This window comes from Molossus molossus, unplaced genomic scaffold (genome assembly GCF_014108415.1).
Source record: "Molossus molossus isolate mMolMol1 unplaced genomic scaffold, mMolMol1.p scaffold_m16_p_20, whole genome shotgun sequence".
NCBI classification, from domain to species: domain Eukaryota; kingdom Metazoa; phylum Chordata; class Mammalia; order Chiroptera; family Molossidae; genus Molossus; species Molossus molossus.
The window spans coordinates 54,111,647-54,133,250 of NW_023425356.1; the positions used below are offsets into that span (position 1 = coordinate 54,111,647).

General features: G+C 57.5%; 2 protein-coding genes across 3 annotated transcripts; both read right to left on the bottom strand.

The window, feature by feature from the left end:
- Positions 1–8,556: 8,556 nt before the first annotated feature.
- On the bottom strand, positions 8,557–11,981 carry FCRLB (Fc receptor like B). Of its 2 annotated transcripts, XM_036273330.1 has the most exons (6): positions 11,940–11,981; positions 11,671–11,691; positions 11,101–11,355; positions 9,684–9,950; positions 8,898–9,043; positions 8,557–8,790 (listed from the first exon to the last, which is right to left on the bottom strand). In XM_036273330.1, the coding sequence occupies exons 1-6, from the start codon at positions 11,968–11,970 to the stop codon at positions 8,557–8,559; spliced, it is 954 nt and encodes a 317-aa protein (XP_036129223.1). In that variant the 5' UTR covers positions 11,971–11,981. The 2 variants fall into 2 exon arrangements, with proteins under 2 accessions (XP_036129223.1, XP_036129224.1); XM_036273331.1 differs by lacking the exon at positions 11,671–11,691.
- A 3,189-nt stretch (positions 11,982–15,170) lies between these two features.
- Positions 15,171–20,724, bottom strand: FCRLA (Fc receptor like A). Its single transcript, XM_036272016.1, has 6 exons — positions 20,655–20,724; positions 18,087–18,104; positions 17,680–17,829; positions 17,119–17,385; positions 16,545–16,829; positions 15,171–15,615 (listed from the first exon to the last, which is right to left on the bottom strand). The coding sequence occupies exons 1-6, from the start codon at positions 20,722–20,724 to the stop codon at positions 15,314–15,316; spliced, it is 1,092 nt and encodes a 363-aa protein (XP_036127909.1). The 3' UTR covers positions 15,171–15,313.
- Positions 20,725–21,604: the final 880 nt, after the last annotated feature.

Below are 21,604 nucleotides of genomic sequence, written 5' to 3' on the forward strand. Positions count from 1 at the left end.
TCTATTGTTTTATATTTTAAGGTATTAATCCCGTGTCTTTTCTAGAAAGATGGGACCACAGCCAGGAGGAAACCTGAAATTGAGGGACGTGTTTCCCCTCCTCCCCCTCCTCCCCCCCTCCCCGCCTCCTCCCCCCTCCCCGCTTCCTCCCCCCTCCTCCCCCCTCCTCCTGCTCCTCCTCCTCCGCCTCCTCCTCCTCCTCCTCCTTTTGTTTTCTTGTTTCTCTTTTTTTCCAACAGGGAAGACTTGGACCTTTTTTGAAGTACAAGGAAGTACCAGGAGAGAGGGAGAAGCTACAATAGAGTCTATAGAGGAGTTTGGGATCATTCTTTGGTCAGCTTTACTGCCTTACTTTTATCTTGGGTTTGTCTGGCTCTGATTGGTGGTGGTGTTGTTGTTGCTGTTGTTTTGTTGTTGTTTATTCCCCTGACTTCATCCATCCTGGGGTTTGGCACCAAGGGCTGTAACAGGGTCTCTGTTATCTCTCTCCTTGACCGGAGTGATGAAGCTACTCACCATCTGATTGGGGAGGAGAGGTGTAAACCATCTGCTCCTAAGTGTCCTCAGTCCCAGAGATAAGGCTGTTAATTGCTTGGCCTTGTTTACCTATCTTGTCTCAGTTTCCCTCATTCCACTTGCAGGGAATATCCTAGGTTGTTACAACCCTGCCTCAGAGTCAGGCAGCCTAGTCAGTGTGCAGGCCACAAATACACAAGGCTTCTGTGTAGCGAAGGGTTAACCCAGAAGGCGCATTTCCAAAAAGTCTGTTTCCTGGAAGACTGGCCCCACCAGCTCCCAGGAGATGACCTTGGAGCCTGATAAGATGCCTGACCATGCTATCAGACCTTTGGAGGCTGCAGCTGGGTGAGAACAAGGTCAGACATATCTCTGGGACTGTACCCCTGTAAAAACCCTGAACACAAGGCTTGACCAAGTAAGTTCCTGTTTGGCAAAATGAAAAATACCGAAAGCTCTTTCTCAAACTGTCAACAGTGGTTATTTCCAGGAGCTGTTGGGAGGAAGACCTCCATGATTGGCCTCATCCGGCTTTTTTGTACTTAGTTTTCATTTCTCTCAACCAGTATTATTAAAAGTGCTTACTGTTAGCAAGTATAGATATTTATATTCTGGAAAAAGAGGGAAAAAAACTGTTAAGGGCTCGTCTCCTGGACATTTTATTAAGGTATTCTAGGCATTCCCTCAGCCTGATTGGTTTCCTGTTGGAAATTAATTTTACTTTCTCAACTCCCTAAAATGACTACAGGCTCCTTCAAGGATGGGAGTAGGCACACATCTGAATTGTGAGCCTGATAAATACCTGAAACTGGGCGCAGCAAAACGCCTCTCTTCTGTATTTGTACTCTTGGCCACTAGGTGTCACCGTTTGCCCTTCGAGGAGAGATATTTTCTGCACCTCCCTTGAAATACGGGGAAATGAATGTGGAAGCCTGTAAGAAAAGCAGGTTGGGCCTGGGGAAGGAAATGCTGTCTTTAGAGAGAGGTCTGGGCTGCTTCCTATGAAGAAGAGGAGAAAGGCTGTCTGTCCTCGGGTTGGCACACACACACACAGGCACACTTTGTTCATTTTATCACCAGCAAACCTGCAACCTTGATAAGTATGGATGAAATAAAAAGTCTTACCGTTGCTAAGACATCATCAAGTATGTGGTAGCTCGCATTCTGAGAAGACACCCATTTTATGTAACATGACCTGAAACAACTCTTCAGGTGTTTCTCAAAAGACTTTTGGGTGTAATCACAAGTATGATTTTCATGTTTATTTTCATCTTTCAAAATATTTGCTGAGAGGCAGCAGGGAAATTTCCCCTCTCTGCCCCATCCCCTCCCCATCACAACCACAAGACAACTTCCTCTTTCTGTCCCCAGCACATGGGGGGTGGGGCGCTCCTACACCCAGTGCATTGTGGGTCAGTGTTTGGGAGTTAAGTTCTAGGACACCTATGAAGGTACACATGAAGCATACTTTGAGGCCTCCAAAATAGAATTACATAGATGAGAAATAATAATGTAATTTATCATTTCATCTCTGTTTGTGAGAGGAAGGCGGGTGCCTAGAGAGTGGTGGGTTCCGATTTGTCTCCGGGGCCACAGTCTGAAGCCACAGAAAACCTAGGTCTGAACAGAAGCTGCATCTGGCCCTGGCCCCGGCCCCTCCCGACGTGTGAACATGTGCCTTCAGAACATATGATTTCTCTAAGTCCTGGTTTCTGCATCTGCAAAATCAGAGTTTGTGTGGCCACTTCGCCGAGTTCCAATAAGGATTAACTTATCGACATGGCCCATTAGTGGGAGAAAGCTTCCCAAGCTGAACCACTGCACCAGAAGCAGCTGGGAGGGGACGCCGTGGAGGCTGAGCAGAGGTGTGGGAAGGACGGCTGAGGGCTCTGTGGAGCCAGGAATGCAGCGTTCACGAGAAGGAGCAGAACATGATCCTAACCACCTGCGCTGCTGCAGCCGCATCCCTGAGTCCAGTTACTGGTCTAGAGTCTGGGTCCCTGTACAGAGGTGTCCTCTTTCCCTAGAAGATTCTGAGGGAATAACCTCAGCTCCACAAACACTGGGACCCGAGATGACTGAGTGACTGAGTGGACTTGATGCACCTTTGTTGTGTAGGGACAACGTGGTCAACTGACTCAATGACTCCCCATGGCCCCCAACATTTGCAAAGTTGTCATGTTGTGTGGCTGTCTTTCTGGGAAACACAGGCCCTGGAACAGGCTGTGAGTTGTGGCTTACACTCTCAGTTCCTTTTTGACTCAAAGAGAAATGTCAACAGTTAGATGGCATGGAGCCAAGGGGACCACAGCCTCGCCTGAGTCTGTGCGGGGGGTGCAGGGTTGCATTTTGCAGAGCCCAGGCCCTCCGTTCCTCCTGAGTGGCATGCTGCCCCTCCCAGCCCTGCTGCCATGCTCAGTCCGGTGAGCTGCAGGGGAAGGTGCCCTGACTTGGGTGCTGGTTCTGTCGTGTGTGACTTGTCTGACGTGACCAAGCCATTTGAACCCTCTGAACTTCAGTGTTCCCATCCAAAAAAGAGAAGGTGAGTAATGCCTACCCTGACTTTCCCTGAAGGACTTGAAACCACCAACGTCAGAAAGCCTATCAACTTTTGGTCAGCACAATATTTCCAAATCCTTCAAAAAACGGTTCCTTGTCCTCTTACCATGAAATACAGTTTCTTCTAAATGCCTCGCTCTCTCGCCTCTTCCAAGAAGTATTTCTTTGTTCACTCTTCCCAGTGATTCAGCGTCCCCCGCCCGAGGCTGGCCACTCACCAGCATTCCAGTTGCGGGAGGAAGCCGATCGCGGAGAGGGAAACCCAGCTTTCACTGTTTCCTGGAAGTGCTTTCACGTGGTCCGAAAGCAGCACATTCTTCCAAGTGACTTAACCATCCCTCCCACCCTGTGATTTTTATCTCAGCTCATCCGTTCTTGCTCAGCACCGGGGAAACAGCACAGATAAGATGAAGGTTGAGTTTCCACCATGTGGACAGGGGGCATCGACCGAGCCATGTGTCAAACTGACAGGACAAACACAATGCTGGGCTTAGACAAAGAAATAATTCCATTTCGGCTGGAGGAAACTGGGGACATCTCTCCGAGAAGGGGGCATTTGAGCTCTTCCCCGCCGCCGAAGGGGACAAGGGGGGAAGGCTGGAAAAGGTTGCAGGAGGTCAGGTGGGGAGAGACACAGAGGTGAGGCCTACAACATAAGATGGTTTCACTAAGTGTGCCTGACATGTCCACCAAAAGGGGCGATTTGTCAAGGCCTCACAAGCCATCCCAGGACACCCGTTCAGCCACGTGGTCACCTTCAGTCCTAACAATGGCCACGCAGAGTTGCAGCCCCTGGGAGGGAAGTGGCCCCTCCATGTCCCTCCCAGGCCTCATGCTTCCACGGCCCCATTCACAGAGGGTCTCCAGCCCCTTCCTGGGGCCACTGGGCTCTGAGTGAATGAGCCCTACTGCTTCTGTACCTTCAGGCTCTCAAACCAGTGAGGTTGGATCCAACCCCAAACGATATTCCAGAGCAGGGGACTGCAGGAGTGACTTGTCAGCTTTCATAAAAAGCAGTTTTATTAACTATATATTAACCACGAGGTGACTAGTTAACCCTGTCTTGCATATTTGAAAGTTTCGAGAGTGGATCTTAAAAGTTCTCATCACAAGAAAAAAATGTTGCAACTATGTGTGGTGATGGATGCTAACGAGACTTAGTGTGATCATTTCTCAACATATAAAATTATTGAACCGTTACATTATACTCCTGAAAGGAATACAATGTTACCTCTCAGTTGTATCTGATTTAGGGACGCAGCAGCGTCCACCAGGGGGCAGCACCAGCGTCCTAATCATAGTGTTTTTCTGGTGGCCGGTTCTCTTTCCGTGGAAGGAGGGACACACTGAATCTTACTTCTTCAGATCGGATCTCCTAAGGACAACCTACAACATATGGACTGGATTTTAGAGCAGTTGAGGTAGGTTGGTAACTGGTAAAGCAGTTGGACCCAAAAGGTGAGAAATGGACCAATGGCAATCAAGACAGATATCTAGTGAGATAGAGCCATCACCCACATTTCTTTCATCTGTTTTACTCAACTTTAAAAAATAAAAATAAAAATGCATTGGGGCACAGAGACATGCTTAACTAATCTGCATGCATTCCGGCTGGGAGGGACTGGGTTGGGTTCTGAGGTTGTGTATTTAGCTCTCCTGCCTCCAGGGCCCAAGGGACTTAGCTTGGCTGCTCTGATGTAGGCTGCATTGGAGACACGCTCACGGTTGAGAGATGGGACAACGGCCATCTCCCACGCCAGTGAGGTTGGCGCCTCTGGACTGAAAAAGACTGAAGTAAATGGTACCAACTCTTTATCCTCAGGTTGGCTGAGCCAGGGAGGTACAACTATTATGAGACCAATAGTCTTTGCAGGTGTTCTGACTGCGAGACAAACTAAACCAATACAGGAGAACCATAGCACATGTTACACAGGGTTCGTGGAAATGTGGTGAAAAACTGGGATAATCCGGCTTAGAATAAACTTGAACAAAGCCCGCGTTTAATAAGGAAGTGTGGTCAGGAGTGTATTTCCCTTAGTTAACTGGGGACCAGCTGGGCGGGAATTCAGAAGGATGGGTTAGCATTACACCGGGGTCACTGACCGGGCACTGCTGGGCGGCTGCTTCGCACGACGTTGTAATGCCACCAGGATCCACTGGGGGGGGCACTCAACATTGCCTAGAGTGTCAGGAGGTTCCCTGGGTCTAATCAAGAACTGCAAGTGATGATGCGCTCTCCCCAGGAGGGGAGGCAAGACAAGCTCTCTCCTGCAGGATTCTTGGAAGGACACATTACTAAATCTCTTTGAGGGTTAGTTTGACAACATCTATTAAATTTAAATAAAAAAAGAACTCACATCCTTTGCTATTTTTTTTAATCCCCAACCAAGGACATTTTTGCATTTTATCTTCAGATAGAGCGAGAGGGAGAGAGGGAAAAACATTGACGTGAGGGACAAACTGCAACTGAGGTATACGTGCCCTTAGTAGGAACCAAACCTGGGACCCTGTGGTCTGCAGGCCGACGCTCTAACTGCTGAGCCACACTGGCCAGGGCAAAACTCGTGGTCTTTGATCTGGCAATTCGACTGCTAGAAGTCTATCCCACAGATACATCCAAATATAAACATAAGGACATAGGTGTGAGAATAGTCATCGCAGCACAATTTAAAACAGCGAGTGTTTAGGAACATCAACAGGTCCACCAACGGGGATTAACAGATGCCATCTCTACAGGAAGAGATTTATGAACCCTAGGCTGGGCTTAGGCTTCCTCTCTGTGTGTCTTCTAAGCACCCCACATCCCCTGCCTTAAACCCCCTAACAATGAAAGAATCTGCGTGTGCATCTCCCTCTCCCTCAGTCTGAACGAGGAAGCTTGGGCTCTGGAGGCCGAGCGCCCCCACACGGGATGAGGTGCGGAGGCCTGGGTGAAGCCCGTGTGCTGGAGGAAGAGCAAGTGCCCGTGTGAATGGGCTCAGTGTGCCATGAGAGGGAGCTTGGACTTTATCCTAGAGGACTGATTCAATTCCCCAGAAAAGAGTACTAAGTGTAGAACCCAAAGAGCTCCCTTTTTCCACCAAGTTGAGATTAGAAACTGAGACTTGGGGAACACAGAATGAGGGACCGAGGCTGACACCAAATAGAACTTGCCAGGCCCTTTTCCGCTCTCCAGGGGTGGACATTGGCTTCCCTATCTGCTCTCTGGTACGAACACCGTCTGGTTTAGGGTCTGAAACACAGCTGATCAGAGAACCAGATAGAAGCAGCTTCCTCCCGGTTCCCCGGCATTTTGCTGCCCTCCTTGCGGCTTGGGAATGAGCCCGAGACTCGCCTGGCCTCCTGTTTCCCAAGTGCATGTTGGAACCTCGGTCTGAAGCTGGATGAGGACGTTTCCCCCGAGGAGCATGGCCAGCAAGGTGCCCATCTGGTATTTCCTTAGTGTGGGCCTTCCTGGGAGACCACAGTCTCTGAGACCTGGGGCTTAAAGACAGTGGGTCCAGAGGGCATAAAAGTCTATGCCCACCCCCCACCCACACACACACAGAAAAGCCGGGTCATGAACAATCATTCTCACCCATCTGTTCTCCTTGTTCCCCATCCCCAGCTCCAGTTCTAATTGGAGACAGGTGGCGGCCAGGACGGATGTTGGAGAGACAGCTCCCCCAGCTCCCTGGTGAGCATCTGGTTCACTTTTTTGCTGTCTTACAACATGACCAGCAGATATTTTTATGGCGAGATCCTTCGATGGCTAAGCCTGTTGGTGCTAATGCTAGTTCCTTCCTGTCTAGGTGAGCGGTGGCCAGAGCCTCCAGGGGGACAGAGTCAGGAGGAAGGTGTAGAGTGGAATTGGTCACAGGGGCCTGGACAGACCTTCTCGGGGATAAACAAGAGCCTCTGAGATCAGTTTATTTGATTCTTCTTTCCTAATTTTAAATGAGCATCTCCTCCAGTAAGGTTCATGGATACCCCAGGAAAGAAGGCTTCCAAGTACCTACCCCAAGAATCCAACCGACTTTCTAACAAGACGTCCCTGTTCTGGTCTGTTTCTACTACCTGTGATCATCTCCTACCACCTTCTCCCCAAAACACCCCACCTCCACAAGCACACACAGTTCCCCAACCACTCCCGGGTATTTGCAGCTCTACACTAGACGCTGGGTCCTGGTTGTCCCATGAAAACGGTGGCATCCTCCGTCTGTTCCACATCCACACCGGGACTGCTCTTGCTTGTCCTTCACACCTCGTCTTCCTTCTCCAGAGCCCGTGGTGTCTCCCAGAGCACTTACCCCATCGCACCGTAGCTTGTGTGGGGCCCCCACCCCGAGTGGTCCCAGGGACTCTGGAACAACACGGCGGAGAACATTGAGAAGAGGATGATGGGTACGGGTGTTTTTCTGGTTGATCGCCCACAAAGACATCCGAAATTGGGTTGTGGCTGAAGGTCTCCAAGTGGATAGAGCTGCTGCCAGTTCCAAGGGAAGCTCACTGATGAAGGGCATGGGCCCCACAAGGACAAGATGCCCTGAGCCCCTGGGGGGAACCGAGGGCAGATGGGGACTGAGGGAGCCGCTCCTGGAACTGCAGCTGAGGCGGCCTGACGCCTGCTTCCTGCGGTGACAGTAAAGTCACTGAGCAGGCGTGCACGCGTCCCTAGGTGTGCTGGTGTTGGGACGGATCTTGGGACGTAAAAAGCAAAACCGCTACAAACTAGAATTCAGCCGTTTGAAAATGTGTCCTAAACTTTCTTCAGACAGATGCTGGACGCAGGGGTCCCGCTTTAATCTGTGGCTGAGGCAGCCTGCCCGCTGCTACTGGGGACAGGACGCCCAGCCCAGGAGCCCAGCACAGCTCTGCCCCCACATCCTGGGCTATGGGGACCCATACGATACTTTCTATCTCTAACACTAATGTGAACCCAGAACTTTGAGGCATAAACTCATCAGAAATAGAACTGAAAGTCTTTTTTAAATTAGCATTAAGTTAATGATCAATCATTACAACTGGACCCTCGCCTGTCCCAAAGGGCTGTTTCCTCAGTGGCCTGCCTGCGCAGAAGCCTGTGCCGGGTGGACCACATGAAAGCTTAGGATGACTAAGTTCACTTCCTTCCCGAATTCTGAGAGCGGAAGAAAGCGATCAGAGGGAGGCCTTGTGGTTACGCAGCTCAAACAAGCTGTGGAGGTTGAATCGCGGCCACAGTCCTTTATGTGCTGCTGAAAAACCACAGCTGACAAGGTCTCAGGTGACAGGAAGCAGGAGAGCTGGGGACAGGTGCCTCTGGAGGGGCGCAGAGCCGCCCTCAGCTCCCCGCAGTGCTGGTCTCCAGGGCTCCCGGGACTCAGCCCCGTGGGCCGTGGGGGGTCTCCCGTGTTGCCCCGTGCTCGGGGAAGGTCTGAGGGTCCTTGGTTTCCCGGACCACCCGACTAAGCAGACCTCTGAGCAGCCGGATTTCTCGGAGCAGCAAGTCCACCTCCGGTTTCAGGGCCGCTGCGGACTGTTCCAGGGGCGTCGGCGGAGCGCAGGCGGCTGGCGCAGCGCTGGGGGCTCTGGCCGCTGGGACCGGCAGCCCGACCGAGGTGGTGTTAGGGACAGAGGTGACCGACGGGACCGACGTGGACAGCAGGGACTTTCGGAAGGAAAGCGGCTTGTTCCCGGGCGCCAAGGGTGCGGCCTGTGGGGCCAGGGCAGCGGTGGGAGAGTCCAGGGACGACCCTGTGGACGCACAGTGGGGGGCACGGGCGGGGTGAGGGGAGAAGGCCAGGCCAAGGACGGGGCGAGGTGGAGGGGATGGGCAGGGCGGGTGACGGAGCGACACTCACCGCGCCCCGGGAGCTGCAGCCACGCGCTGCGTTTCCTGACGCTGCGGGAGGCTGTGGCCGCCTCGCACCAGTGCGACTCCAGCTCGTCGGCCTCGGCCTCGGGGACTCTGTACTCCGCGCCCCAGTCGAAGCGGCGCACGGCGCGGCTGTACTTGTAGAAGGCGAACTGCAGCGGCACCGAGCGCTTCCGCGGGTGCAGGCGCGTCTCGCAGCGCACGACCACCCCGCCGGCCTCCGCGCGGCCCGCCACCTTCAGCACCGGCGCCGGGAACAACTCTGCGGAGAGGGCGCGGCGGAGCGCGCGTGAGGCCGGAGCCAGCGTCCCGAGAGCCTGCGCGCGCCGTCCCAGGCCTCCAATCCCGCTCTCCTCCCCGTGTCCCGTGAGGGCTCCTCGCCCACAGGGAGCCAAGAGCGGGTGGGAGGAAAGGCTGCTGAAATGTGGCAACGAGTCCGTGAGGGAGGGGACCCAGCCCAGGCTCTCCACCTGGAAGGGGGTCACTGCGCCTGCCTCCCCCTACTCCCACAGTGGTCCCCACCGCTGCCGCCGCCCCCAGTGTGGGGTCCCCACTCGGGGTGTGTGTCGTGGGGGAAGAGACATCTGCACCCACTGGAGGTCAAGTGCGCCTCCCCTGTGGAGCAGGAGAGGAAAGCACACGTGGCCTAGTAGAGAAATCCACCACGTGCAGCCACTTGACCCTCCGCCCCTCCTCTCCCTGCCTGGTTCCCCACCCGGAATCTCCAGTGCTCGTTCGCCCCACCCCCTCCGGGGCCCCAGGCCTCCCCCACCTTGCACGGTCACGGCCACCTTGGCGGAGAACATGGGCGCGCTCTCCACCGGGATGCGCATGGTGCCGGAGCACTGGTAGCGCCCACTGTCGCTGGCGCGCGCCTGCGGCACCGAGTAGTTGGCGCTGGAGTGGAAGTAGCGCACCGCCTGGCCGTCGTGGTAATAGTGCAGCTTGTACACCACCTTGTCGTACCAGCCGCGGCAGCGCAGCACCAGCGGCTCGCCCTCGAACACCGCGGCGTAGGGCGCTTGCAGAATCAGCCAGTCTAGGACATCACCACAGTCAGTCACCTCCAAGGAAGGCTCCAGCCCTGGGCTCCGCTCTTCTCTGCTCCCCACCCGGAACCGCAGGCGCCCTCGCTCCCCGTCCCAGCTCGCCACCTACTGAGAGCCTCCGCACTGGATGCTCTAGGAGGTGAGTGGGAGGGAAGGGGGCTAAGATGCCTGAGCCTTGGTTCCAGCCTCAAAGAGAAGTGTCCAGCAGCATCCAGACCAACCCCCTCAGCTCGGCTCAGGGCCTGCCTGCCTGTCCTCTGCTTACCTTCCTCTGCCCCAGCCTCCTTTACCTCCCCACCACCCACTCTGCGGGGAAACTGGCCCTGCCAGGAGCCCGGAGCCTTGTACCTGCTGCTTCCTCTGCCAGAAAGACCCCTTTGTCCGTTGTGGTCGGGGCCCCCTTGACCTGCAGGTCCAGGCTGAGATGCGTCTCCTCCAGAAAGCTCCCCTGACTGCAGGATAGCCTGGGGCACCTCCCTCCGCACCCGGTGTCCACCGTGGCCACCACAGCCGACACTGAGTGCCCTAGACCGTGTGAGGTGCAGTGCAGGTGTTTACACCGAGACGAATTTGTGGGTACCGGCCACAGCCCGAGCTCTCAGTTCTCAAGCAGCCACCACTGTCGATCGTGACCAGTGCCCTACCTGTACTCACTGTAGTTTCCAACCAAGAGATGCAGCGTGGCGATGTGTGTGTTCAGTGCCCATCTGAGCCCTGAGTGGTGATCATTAAATTCTGAACACAGACTGTAGCATCCGGGGCCCAGATGACATAATATTCCCCGCCAAGCAGCCAATCCTGGGCCCTGATGAACCAATGTTTGTCCCTCACCCTGTTTTGAAGCCCCGTAAGTATCCCCGGGGCCAGGGTCTCGGTTGGCCCCTAAGTACACAGGTGTACATGTTCGTAGTGGAACTCTGACAAAGTACTCTATTCAGGTGCTTCTCTAACAACAGGTTGTAATTCATTTTGATCTTCACTGTGACCAGAGGCAAGCGCTCTACTGTCCCTGCTTTACTGATCAGCGCTGGTCTCGTAAACAAACAAAAATGTGTATTTGCTGCCCACTGTGGCTGAGGGTGAGGGGACCCTTGGGGACAGGCTAGCCGCCGCACCTCTCCGTGCCATGTGTGCACTCACCATTGGACACAGACAGGTGGACAGGGTCACTGACGGGCGCTCCCCGTGTCTGGCACCGGTACACCCCTGGGGCCTGCACCTCGATGCTCTTCCCATGAGAGGGCAGCAGCAGATGGCCCAAGTACCAGAGGGTGCTGATGGGCCGGAGCTCCAGGACCAGGGGGTGGTACCCATCACACCGCAGGGTGACCCGCTCCCCCTTGAAGATGGTGGTCCAGGGCGGGTGCAGAGACAGTGTGGGCTTCTCCAGGGTAGCTGGGAGTGTGTCAGAGGGGACAGTGTAGTAAAGAGGATCAAGGTGAGGCACCCAAAGGTGCTCCGAGGTTGAGAAATCTCAGAAAACCCAGCTCCCAGGACCCAGCCCACGTCACTAACCCATCCCTCCGGGAGGAGAGACCACATCGCATGATAAAGTGTCCCTTGTTAGTCCCCAGGTCTAAGTGCCCGCAGACAAGCTGAATCACAGGGAGGGTGGCAAGGTGGGAAAGACACTGTCCCAGGCAGCCGAGCAGTCACTCAGGGGTCAGTGTGGAAGGCGTGGCAAACGGATGAGGGATGCGTGAGACTCACCAGCGTGTCCACTGCTTGGAGCTGCAGAACAGAATCAGAGAGGGAGGGAGGAGACCGCTGGAGGGTGAGGACAGGGAGGGGCTCCCTGACCACAGAAGAGACTCAGCAGGAATCCTGTCCAGTTCCTCTTCTGCCTTAGTCGCCCCAGCTCCGAGAAGCACCCCCTCCACCTCTCCAAGATGATGAACTCTTCGGAGTTGAGGACCGCATGTCCCCCAGCTCACACTCTCCCCCATCGCCCCGCGTCCCCTGCCTCCTCGCGGACTCACCCAGGAGCAGGAGGGCTGCCAGCGTCCACATGATGAACCTCCTGCAGCCGCTGCACAGAGAGGGAGGCGCCACCTGAGGGGGAGAGACAGACGGAGCAGCGCTGAGCACGGAGCGCTGGCAGATGTCATCCCGTCGCTGTCCCTAACTCCTGCAGAGGGTGGGCCAGGTGTGAGTCAAGCCTCAGGCGTCACCGACCACGGGCGAGCACCTCACATCTCATGCCAGCCCCAGTGCCTGTGGGGAAGACCTTCTGAGCACAGCCTGGCTCCTGCAGGTGACCCTGCCCCCACCTCCTGAGCACAGCCTGGCTCCCGCAGGTGATCCTGCCACCCACCTCCTGAGCACAGCCTGGCTCCCGCAGGTGACCCTGCCACCCACCATGTAACTGGTCCTGAGAGCCTCAGTTGAGGAAGACACACCCTCATGGCCTCAGGGTCCACCCTGGGCCTTAGCATGAGGTTGACATCGGGTCTCCTGCACCCAGGGCTCATACCCTCCCACAGATGAGCAGACAGGACAACAGGACTCCAGTGTCCCCATCAGGGACAGAAATATGATGTGTTTACTCTTCTTTCTCCCTTCCTGAAACCCAAAACCCTCAGACGTTAGAAAACTCTTCCTTCCTACCCGCCGCAGTGAACCTCACCCTGTGGCACCTCTGCTCACTGGGGCCTTCCGTCCTTCTGTCCGTCCCTGCACCCCCCGGCCACGCCCGCAGCTCCCCTCACCTGGGGCAGAGAAGTCCCTGCGTCAGCCCCACAGAAACTCCCCCGGTCCGACCTCCAGTTCTTTCCGAGCCATGTGATCTGCCCTGAGCAAAGCAGAGCCCGAATTCTCAGCTAAATACTTAATGAACTTTCCAGCCTGCTAGTGTGTCCCCTTGGACAGTCCCTGTCCCCACCTGCGGCTGGAGCACCCCCTTCCCTGGGAGTTCTGACAATGTCAGCCCCGTGGAAGATGGCCCCTTCCCGTCTGGCCCCGGGACACCCAGAGCTCCACTCTGAGAAGTCCCCCCGTGTCTCTGCAGGTGCTAGTCCTTGTGAAGAGTGCAAATGTCTCTCAGGAAAATGGGTTGTTTCAGTTACACTGGCCCCTTCAGGTCCTGTTCTGAGAGCAGCTTTTGATAAAAGAGACAGCATCACAGAGGTCGGGAGGCAGGCAGTGTTGATAAGGTGCTCAGGAGCTGGGGGTGAGGGTGGAGAACCAGGACCTAGGAGCGGCGAACTGCCTGCTCTGGGACTCACCCCCACATCCCGCCTGGTACCTCCTCCCCGGGATATCACGACCTAGTTCCTGGACAAGATATGCCACCATCTGATAAAAGTCTGTGAATAAGGGGGGCGGGGGCATGTGACGAGCATGACGCCGCTCGCTGTCACGTGTGACAGGCATCATGCCACGTGCTCCGCCGACACCACGCCACAAAACTCGCCCTTTAACATCCAGCACGATCCCATTCCCTTGTTTCCCTTTTTTTTTAATTGATTTGAGAGAGCAAGAGAGGATGAGAGAGAGAAAGAGAGAGAGACATCAGTTTGTTGTTCCACTTATTTATGCATTCATTGGTTGATTCTTTTTTAAAATATTTTTCTTTATTGATTTGAGAGAGAGAGGAAGGGAGAGGGAGAGAGAGATAGAAACATGAATGAGCAAGAACACCAATTGGCTGCCTCCTGCACGCCCCTCGCTGGGGATCAGGCCCACAACCTGGGCATGTGCCCTGACCGGGAATTGAGCCAGCGACCTCTTGGTGCAGGGTCCATGCTCAACCACTGAGCCACACCGGCCGGGCCACTGGTTGATTCTTGTATGCGCCCTGATGGGAGATGGAACCCTCAACCTTGGCACGTCCGGATGCTGTTCTAACCACTGAACCCCCCGGCCGGGCCCATCCCCTTGTTCCTTGTGGCTGACTGGGGGAGGTACATGCGCATATTCTGTAAGTCAGTGTGGGTCAAACTACGCACAGAATAGTTGGCACACAAAAGAGGAAGTGGGTAACGTCACACCCCGGATTTGGAGACCTCGGGCTGAGGTCCACATCAAACCGTGTGCGGACTCCGACCAGAGGTTACTGTGGAGCCTGTCGGGTCGGCTCTCACTGCGGGGAGTGTCCACGCACAGGAGAATATTGTCATGGTCTTACAAAGATTTATGTACGTTTTTAAAGAAAAATAGTTCGGAGACAAAGTCATAAAAACAAATCACTGCAGCCCCAGCACCATGGGCTGGAGCACAGACTTCGAGTCCAGAGGACCCTGCGGGGAGTTCCAGCCTCACCCGTTTCCCGGGCAGGTGTTTGGTTGTGCCGCAGGCAGAGACGCTGACTTGTGTGTACACCCAGCAGATCATAAACTCGGGCAGTAGGAGAGGCAACCAAATGCCAGTGTCCGATTCATTAATACTTGCTGAGTGAGGCTGGGATGGGGCCGTCAGTCAAAGAGGCAACCCTCCCTGGGTCGGACACCAGCTTCCCTGAGGCTGGGTTTCCCTGCTCAGCACTGGTGATGTTTGCGGCCAGAGAACTCTTGGGGGCAGGGAGGGGGCCTGTTGCATGTATTAGAGGATGTGTAGCAGCGCCCTGGTGTTCTACTCACTGGACGGCAGTAGCACCCCCAAAACTGACACCCCAAATGTTCCCTGGGCGGGGCAGTGTTGCCCCATTGAGACTGCCCACTCACTACTCTCTGCTTCTCTCCAGTCACCTGACTGCCTGGGCACCAGGAGGCAATTCCTGGCCTGGAGAGGCTGACGTCGCGTTAGGAGAGTCTGACGTCGCGTTAGGAGAGTCTGACGTCGCAGAGAGTCTGACGTCGCGTTAGGAGAGGCTGACGTCGCGTTAGGAGAGTCTGACGTCGCGTTAGGAGAGTCTGACGTCGCGTTAGGAGAGTCTGACGTCGCAGAGAGGCTGACGTCGCGTTAGGAGAGGCAGACGTCGCGTTAGGAGAGGCGGACGTCGCGTTGAGGGGCTGACGTCACGTTAGGAGAGGCTGACGTCGCGTTAGGAGAGGCGGACGTCGCGTTGAGGGGCTGACGTCACGTTAGGAGAGGCGGACGTCACGTTAGGAGAGGCGGACGTCGCGTTGAGGGGCTGACGTCACGTTAGGAGAGGCTGACGTCGCGTTGAGGGGCTGACGTCGCGTTAGGAGAGGCTGACGTCGCGTTAGGAGAGGCTGATGTCATGTCAAGAGAGGGTGCACAGGAGTAGCCAAGTCCACTCGTCTCCTGGTACAAATTTATTCATCCTCACCCACCTCCCACTCTAAAAAGACTCTAGACAACGGGGGCATCTCTGCGCAGGTGCAGGACAGAGAGCGAGAAGCAGAGAGCACGCGGTTCACCGGGTGTCCGAACAGGACTGCAGGTGACTTGTTCATGCCCGTTTGGCATGACCCTTCCTGGACTCCAGCTTCAGGTAGCCAGACAAGTCCCTCAGCTCCATGACCAGGTGACCAAGGAGAACTTGCACATCCTGCATTTGTTTGAGGAGAAGGCTCATCTGGTGGTACAGGTGGGGGTCAGGTGCCTGCAGAGGGGAGGGGTGGTCCGCACTTTCGGAGGAAGAACTGGGCGGCGGAGGCGGAGGCCTGGGGGGCTCTGGATCAGGCGTTCCCGGAGCTGCTGATTTCCGAGGAGAGGGGTTCAAGGTGGGCGGTGCACCAGCCCTCGAGGGACCTGGATTGTGGGGCCAGAGACACATAGACCAGAGATGTCTGAGCCTGGCCCTACCCTCACCCTCCTGGTCTGTCTTTACTGTTCTCTGACAGTGGCTGTGGGGCCCAGGGCAGCAGAGATTTGAGGACCCTCGTGTCCCTCTGAGTCCAACTCTGAAAACCTTCAGCAGTGGGGCCAGGGCAGGAGACGGCTGTGGACATTGGGGTTCTGTTTCCTGAACTGGGACAGCACCCGCCCTGTACACGTCACGCAGCGTCCTCACTGTGTGTGGGCGTGTGAGCCCTCGTTCCGTGAGCTCAGCATCTGGAGGTCACCTCTGCTGGCCTCTCGAGCTACTTCCTCAGCAGGCCAGCCTCTGCTGCCCCTTCCGCCGCCTTTCCTACGGCCTGGTCTCCAGCCCTCTAGTCACCCTGGACACCTCCCTGCACTTCACGTCGGAGCAGCCTCCGTAATGGGGGCTCCTGGACGGAACAGTGACTCCAGACATGCATCTTCCTCTAGAGCAGAGGTTCTGCGCCTTCCTGACGCCGCGACCCTTTCACACAGCCCCTCGTGGTGTGGCGACCCCCAGCCATGACATTATTTTCGTTGCTACTTCGTAACTGTAATTTTGCTACTGTTATGTCTTAGGTGACCCCTGTGAAAGGGCCGTTCGACCCCCAAAGGGGTCACGACCTGCAGGTTGAGAGCCGCTGCTCTAGATACCAAACTCCAAGGGACAGAGCTCCTGTTGGGAGGGTGAGGCCTGTAGGCAGCAGCTGGGGGGCTGGCCTGGGTCCTGCTTTGGGGAGGTGTCACACGGTGAGGCAGAAGTCCCTGAGACCTAGGCTCCTTGTTCCCGCTCCTTTGTAAATCTGCACACACGAAACCAGGCTCAGAAGCCAACCGTCCAGCCCCCCTCCACAGGCACGAACAGACACACCACTCACCCTTCACCCTGACCTCCAGCTTGGGGCTGTTTTTCCAAACTTGGCCGTCCTCGGTGGCGGCCTCACACCAGTAAGACCCGGAATGGGCCTCCGAGGCGGCAGGGACCTGCAGCTCTGGGGACGGGCCCCGGCCCCGCACGGCCCGGCCGTCCTTGTAGAAGGAGAAGAGGAGGCGGGCAGCTGACCTCTGCAGGGGCAGCTTCGTCCGGCAGCTCAGGGTCATGGCACCTCCCTCTTGGGGCTCAGCGGAGGGAAAGGCCCTGAGCACGGGGGCAGGAAACAGTTCTGGGGGAGAGACGGGGAGAGTGAGTCACAGTCACACATTCTGTCGGGAAAGGTCCATTTAAACCTCTCAGGTCCTCTCTGCCGGCTCCTGCATAGGGCTGGACCAGATCCCGTGGCAGGCGGTCTGACCGGTGTCCAGACAGACAACCTGCGGACACTGAGCACGGCAGATGGAGGACCAGAAGCATGTGGACTCCGGGGGTCTGCGGCGAGCCGGCCCCTCCGCTGAGAGATGCTGTCTCTCCGTCTCTCCCCTGCTCTGCCGCAGAGACCCGCGTCGAGTGCTCACCGTGGATGGTGACGGCCACCGAGGACGCCGTCTCTGGGCTCCCCGGACCAGGGCCCTGGAAGATGGCACTGCAGTGGTAGTTCCCGCTGTCCTCCTCTCGTGCCACGGCGATCGAGAACTCCTTGTTAGGTTGGGGGGGGCCCAGAGCGGAGCCACCGCGGTAGAAGGTCACCTCGGTCAGTGGCCAGTCCTGCCAGGCCTGGCAACGCAGAACCAGCGGGTCCCCTTCGAATAGGGGAGTGGCTGGGCTTTGGAGGATCAGCCAATCTGTGACCCAAAGCGAGAGCTGAGTGGCACCCACCGCCTTCGTGGGAGCCCCTCAGTGCTGCCCACAACAGACCCCAAGCTTCCTCTGAGGGCCCAGGTAACTCTCACCCCAACAGCTTCTCTAGGGCCTGGGACCGAGGGCACCCTGGTCTGTGGGATGAAGATGTGAGGGGAGGGGTGTCATCGAGGGCAGTGTCCTGGGGGTTCCTTCCCGAGGGGAATGTGGGTGGAAAGGGGAGGTCTGGGAAATGGGAGGGGGGAGGCCTGCACCCGTCAGCCTTGCCCAGGACGCACCGTAGGACACAATGAGATGGAAGGGTTGGCTGAACATGTAGCCCTTGGCCTGGAAGCCAACCCCGGAACCTTGCAGGTCATCTTCAGGGTGGCAGCCACTGCCCGCCGTGCTGACCGGTCCTTCACACTGCAGCGCCTCAAAACTGGCGGCTGAGGAGGGCGCAGTTGGAGAAGAACCAGAAGATGATGCTGTGACTTCATAAGAGGACAGAAAAGGGCCCTCCAGCAGGTTCTTCCTCCCCCCGGGCTCCCCCCTTTCTAGGGTGAGCATAGGGAGACACCCGAACCTTCCTCCCAACAGATCCACGGGGTCTCTGAGGGCCTGTGACGAGGGTGCCTGGCTCCCAGGACCTCAGTGAATGGGCTGTGGTTGGGGGAGCAGCGGGGAGAGACGGGGTTGCACTCACCAGCCTGGCAGCCAGCCGCTGTGGGCAGGGAAAGCAGAGGCCACCGAGGAGCCGGAGCCGGAGCCGGAGCCGCGGACACAGGGCAGGAGGGAAGGGAGATGGTCAGTTCTGACGCTCGCTGGCGTTTATCATGCCCGACAGGCCGGGCTCTTCCACGCTTCCTCTATCTCATCATCACGGGGACCCCAGGTGTGTGGTTTCACCCCGTGTACACGCCTTTCGGAAACGGGCTTAGAAAACTGAGTTAACGCACCCCCGGGTTAAACAGGGCTGGGAATGGGGCAGGGAAGCCAGGTCCTTGGGGACCTTCCTCCATAGTCTCAGCCCCAAAGTTCCCTTGGCTCTTGCCCACCAGTGGCTCTCGGGCCCGAGCTGTGTCTCCTTCCTGCTCCCACTCTCGGGTCTTCATGGTCCAGCCATCTCTGCCCTGATGTCCTCTGACCCCGATGTCCTCTGACCCCTGAACTGTCCCGCCCCCCAGCCTCTCCCAGTCCTGGTGACTACGGAGCAAAGCCTTCTTTGCTTTGGGGTTGGATTTCTCACCAAATCTCCTCAACCCCCCTCTCAGTGCGTGGCTGAGCCAGGCAGCAGTTCCGTTCTCCCACCCCCACGATGCCTCGCGTCTCTCCCCTGCGGCCGTGTGTCCGTTCTCCACCCCGTCAGTCTCTGTCCCCTGCCTCCTGGCCCTCCCCGCCCGAAGGCCCCACACCCTCCTGGACTTATCACTTCCCCTGCTGCGGCCCCTCGCCCTTCTCCTCCTCACCCCCAGGCCCAGGTGCTGTCCTCAGATCCTCTCCAGCCTGCTCCCCACTTGGCCGCCCCTTCTCGGTTCCTCAGTCACTCGGCCGGACTCAACTTCTTCTCCTTTTTTAACATGCAAGCTGTCGGGCTACCCGGCACTTGCACTCAGAAAACTACGTGGGGGGCGTCCTCCTCCTCATTTGGGGAATGAGAAAACCAGACCGAGACATAAACAGAGGCCCTTCCACAGTGACACGGTCCAGGGAAGAGGGAGCAGGGAGCCGAGAGTCGGACGTCACCCAGTGACCCGGCCCTGTCTCTGCCTTCGGGAGAACGATTCTACGTCACTGGGTGCCGACGAAGCAGGTGCTGAGCCATCAGACAAGGGTAGAAGACAAAACCGAGCCCCGCCGGTGTGGCTCAGTGGGTTGAGCATGGTCCCATGGACTGCGAGGTCCCAGTTCAAGTCCTGGTCAGGGCACATGCCCGGGTTGCAGGGTTGACCCCTAGCAGGGGGCGTGCAGGAGGCAGCCAATGGATGTTTCTCTCTCCCTTCCTCTCCCTACAGGGGGAAAAGCTCAATAAAAGCATGCAAACAACCCTTTAGTGGAAGGCACACGTTGTCTCTGCATGAGGAGAAGGCCTGAGGGGTCAGGGATGCCCAGTTTGTGAGCGGCAGGGGACAGGAGCCATGGGGCCCCCGGAGAGGGAGCCAAGCTGGGAGACAGGTAGGGATCTGGCGTGTGTGTGAATAAGCGGCCGGGGTTTGCCGGAGCATCACCTGTGGGTCTCGGGGGAGCACAGAGGCTGCAGAGGTGACCTGGGGGGCTTCGCCCCACAAGAAGGAACGTGCACTGGCTGAGTGCAGAACTCATTTTAGGGACACAAGGCTGAGACAGGATGGTGAGCGGGGAAGTTGCTGGAACAGCCCCAGTCACAAACGATGAGGGCTGGTCCTCGCATGCCATTCGTCCCCCGGAGGGGAAGGGACCAGCTCCCGGACACTGAGCACAAGCAGGGGGTCTGGCTTGTCCCCAGGCCCGTGGCTGGGTGGCTGGGGAGAGGCGGAATAGAGAGACAGGCAAGGGGCGGTGAGTTCAGCTCCGGCCCCATGGAGCAGCACGGCCTGGGCGCCGGGCCGGGGGTCGGTCCCGTGGGAGCGGGTGTTTGGACGTGACCCTCCATCGTGGGTGTGGGCCGGGAGATGTGACTTAGCACCCGGTTACCCACCCGGCTGCAGAGGTGGACTCGATTCTGACGGAAGCGCTGGGAGACTGAGCAGAGGAAGAACAGCAGGTGGGCCAGGAGGCAACCAGCAAACAGGCCCCACCGGGAGCGCGAGGGGCACAGCAGGGACCGAGAGAGGTGGGGAGGACGCAGGGAGCACGCCCGGGCCTGGCGCAGCGGGGGCAGAGGGTGCGGCGGGGGCAGAGGGTGAGGCGGGCGCGAGTGACCAGCAGCGTGAAGCCGGCACAGCGGAAACTGCACAGGGTGTGAAAGCCCATCAGGCACAGACGTCACCGCCTGGGTCAAGTGGCTCAGAGGCTGTGGGACAGTGGGCACCGAGTGACAGGGAGGCTGCGGGGGAGCCAGTGAAGACGCACTTGGTCTGCAAAGAGGAAGAACAGGGCTGAGACCCTGCAGAGGGCACCGTGGTCTCGGAACCGGGCGGGAAAGGCTAGAGGTTTTAATGCTCAGAAAGAGCCGGCGGGTCCTGCACTTCACCTCCCCCGAACACCCCCTCCTGGGAGGCCCAGGGCCGTCCACGCGCCTTCCTGTGGGGCCTCCCCGGTCAGGTCACGGCCTGCCCACCAGCGTGCTACTCACCCAGCAGCACCCGGGCTGCCCAGAACACTGGAGGAGACACGCGGGCCCTGGCGACACCGCCCGGCTTCATGGTGACTGTGAAGGTGTCTGCAGCCTCACACACCCTGATTTTCGTCAACATGAAACCTCTCAAATTAGAAAAGAGGAAGTGAGTCTAACTGTCTCCTCTCCTCGCATCTGGGCCTGTTTTCAACTCTGACTGGCTTCCATTGATCAGAGTAGGCCACGGGGGTTCCAGGTCACCTGCACCCCGAGGGCTGTGCGTGGATGACAGGGCTCCCCGTCATCCCCCTACGTCCAGAATCGCCCGAGGAGCTCAGAGAGTTTCCAAAGCATGTCGCCGCCTGACGTCCATCCCACCCTCCCACACGCGCCGGGAAAGGCGAGGCCTACCATGCCCTTCACGGGAGACACACCGGCGGGCAGAGGCGGGAAGCCGCCTGAAGGCCACAGGGAGCACCTCCGAGGGCGCTGTGGGGCGAGGGCAGGACCCCGCACTCCGCGCCTTCCAGGTTCTGGTGATGCAGCGGGACATGAGGGAGGAGGGTGGTCATGGCCCCGGGTCAGACACCAGCTGAGTCCCTCCTGGGCTCCAAGCTCCCAGACCCCGCACGTCTGCGCACGAGTTTCTCAGATGCGAGTCCCAGCTCTGTCTGCAGCACCAGAGGCGGGGTGTCTGCGGGAATCAGTATTAGCCGGAGAGAGCCCCCTGGGAAGGGGGATGAGTTTCCAGGCACCCAGCGGGGAGCCCAGGCTCAGGCTCAGCCCTGATCCCGACGTCACTGGCGACACAAGGCATCGGGCAGCTTGAGAAACCAGAGGGGATCCAGGCAGAGGGGCGACATGGGGGTCACAGCAGCTCCTCCAGCGCCAGGTGGCCTCCTGAGATCCTCTGTCCCTGCCTCTGATGTCTGCCCTTTGCTTGTGGCTTCTCCACAGCAGGGACCTGT

Excerpts from the sequence above, each read along its gene's own strand:
- FCRLB (XM_036273330.1), bottom strand. The coding sequence starts at position 11,970 with ATGTGGACGCTGGCAGCCCTCCTGCTCCTGG. Across the intron at positions 9,951-11,100 it reads CCACCTGTCTGTGTCCAATG|ACTGGCTGATTCTGCAAGCG; the intron begins GTGAGTGCACAC and ends GTGATGTCCTAG. Across the intron at positions 9,044-9,683 it reads GGTGGCCGTGACCGTGCAAG|CCGCGCCGTGCGCCGCTTCG; the intron begins GTGGGGGAGGCC and ends CTACAAGTACAG.
- FCRLA (XM_036272016.1), bottom strand. The coding sequence starts at position 20,724 with ATGAAGCCGGGCGGTGTCGCCAGGGCCCGCGTGTCTCCTCCAGTGTTC. Across the intron at positions 17,386-17,679 it reads CCATCTCATTGTGTCCTACG|ATTGGCTGATCCTCCAAAGC; the intron begins GTGCGTCCTGGG and ends TTTGGGTCACAG. Across the intron at positions 16,830-17,118 it reads GGTGGCCGTCACCATCCACG|AACTGTTTCCTGCCCCCGTG; the intron begins GTGAGCACTCGA and ends TCTCTCCCCCAG.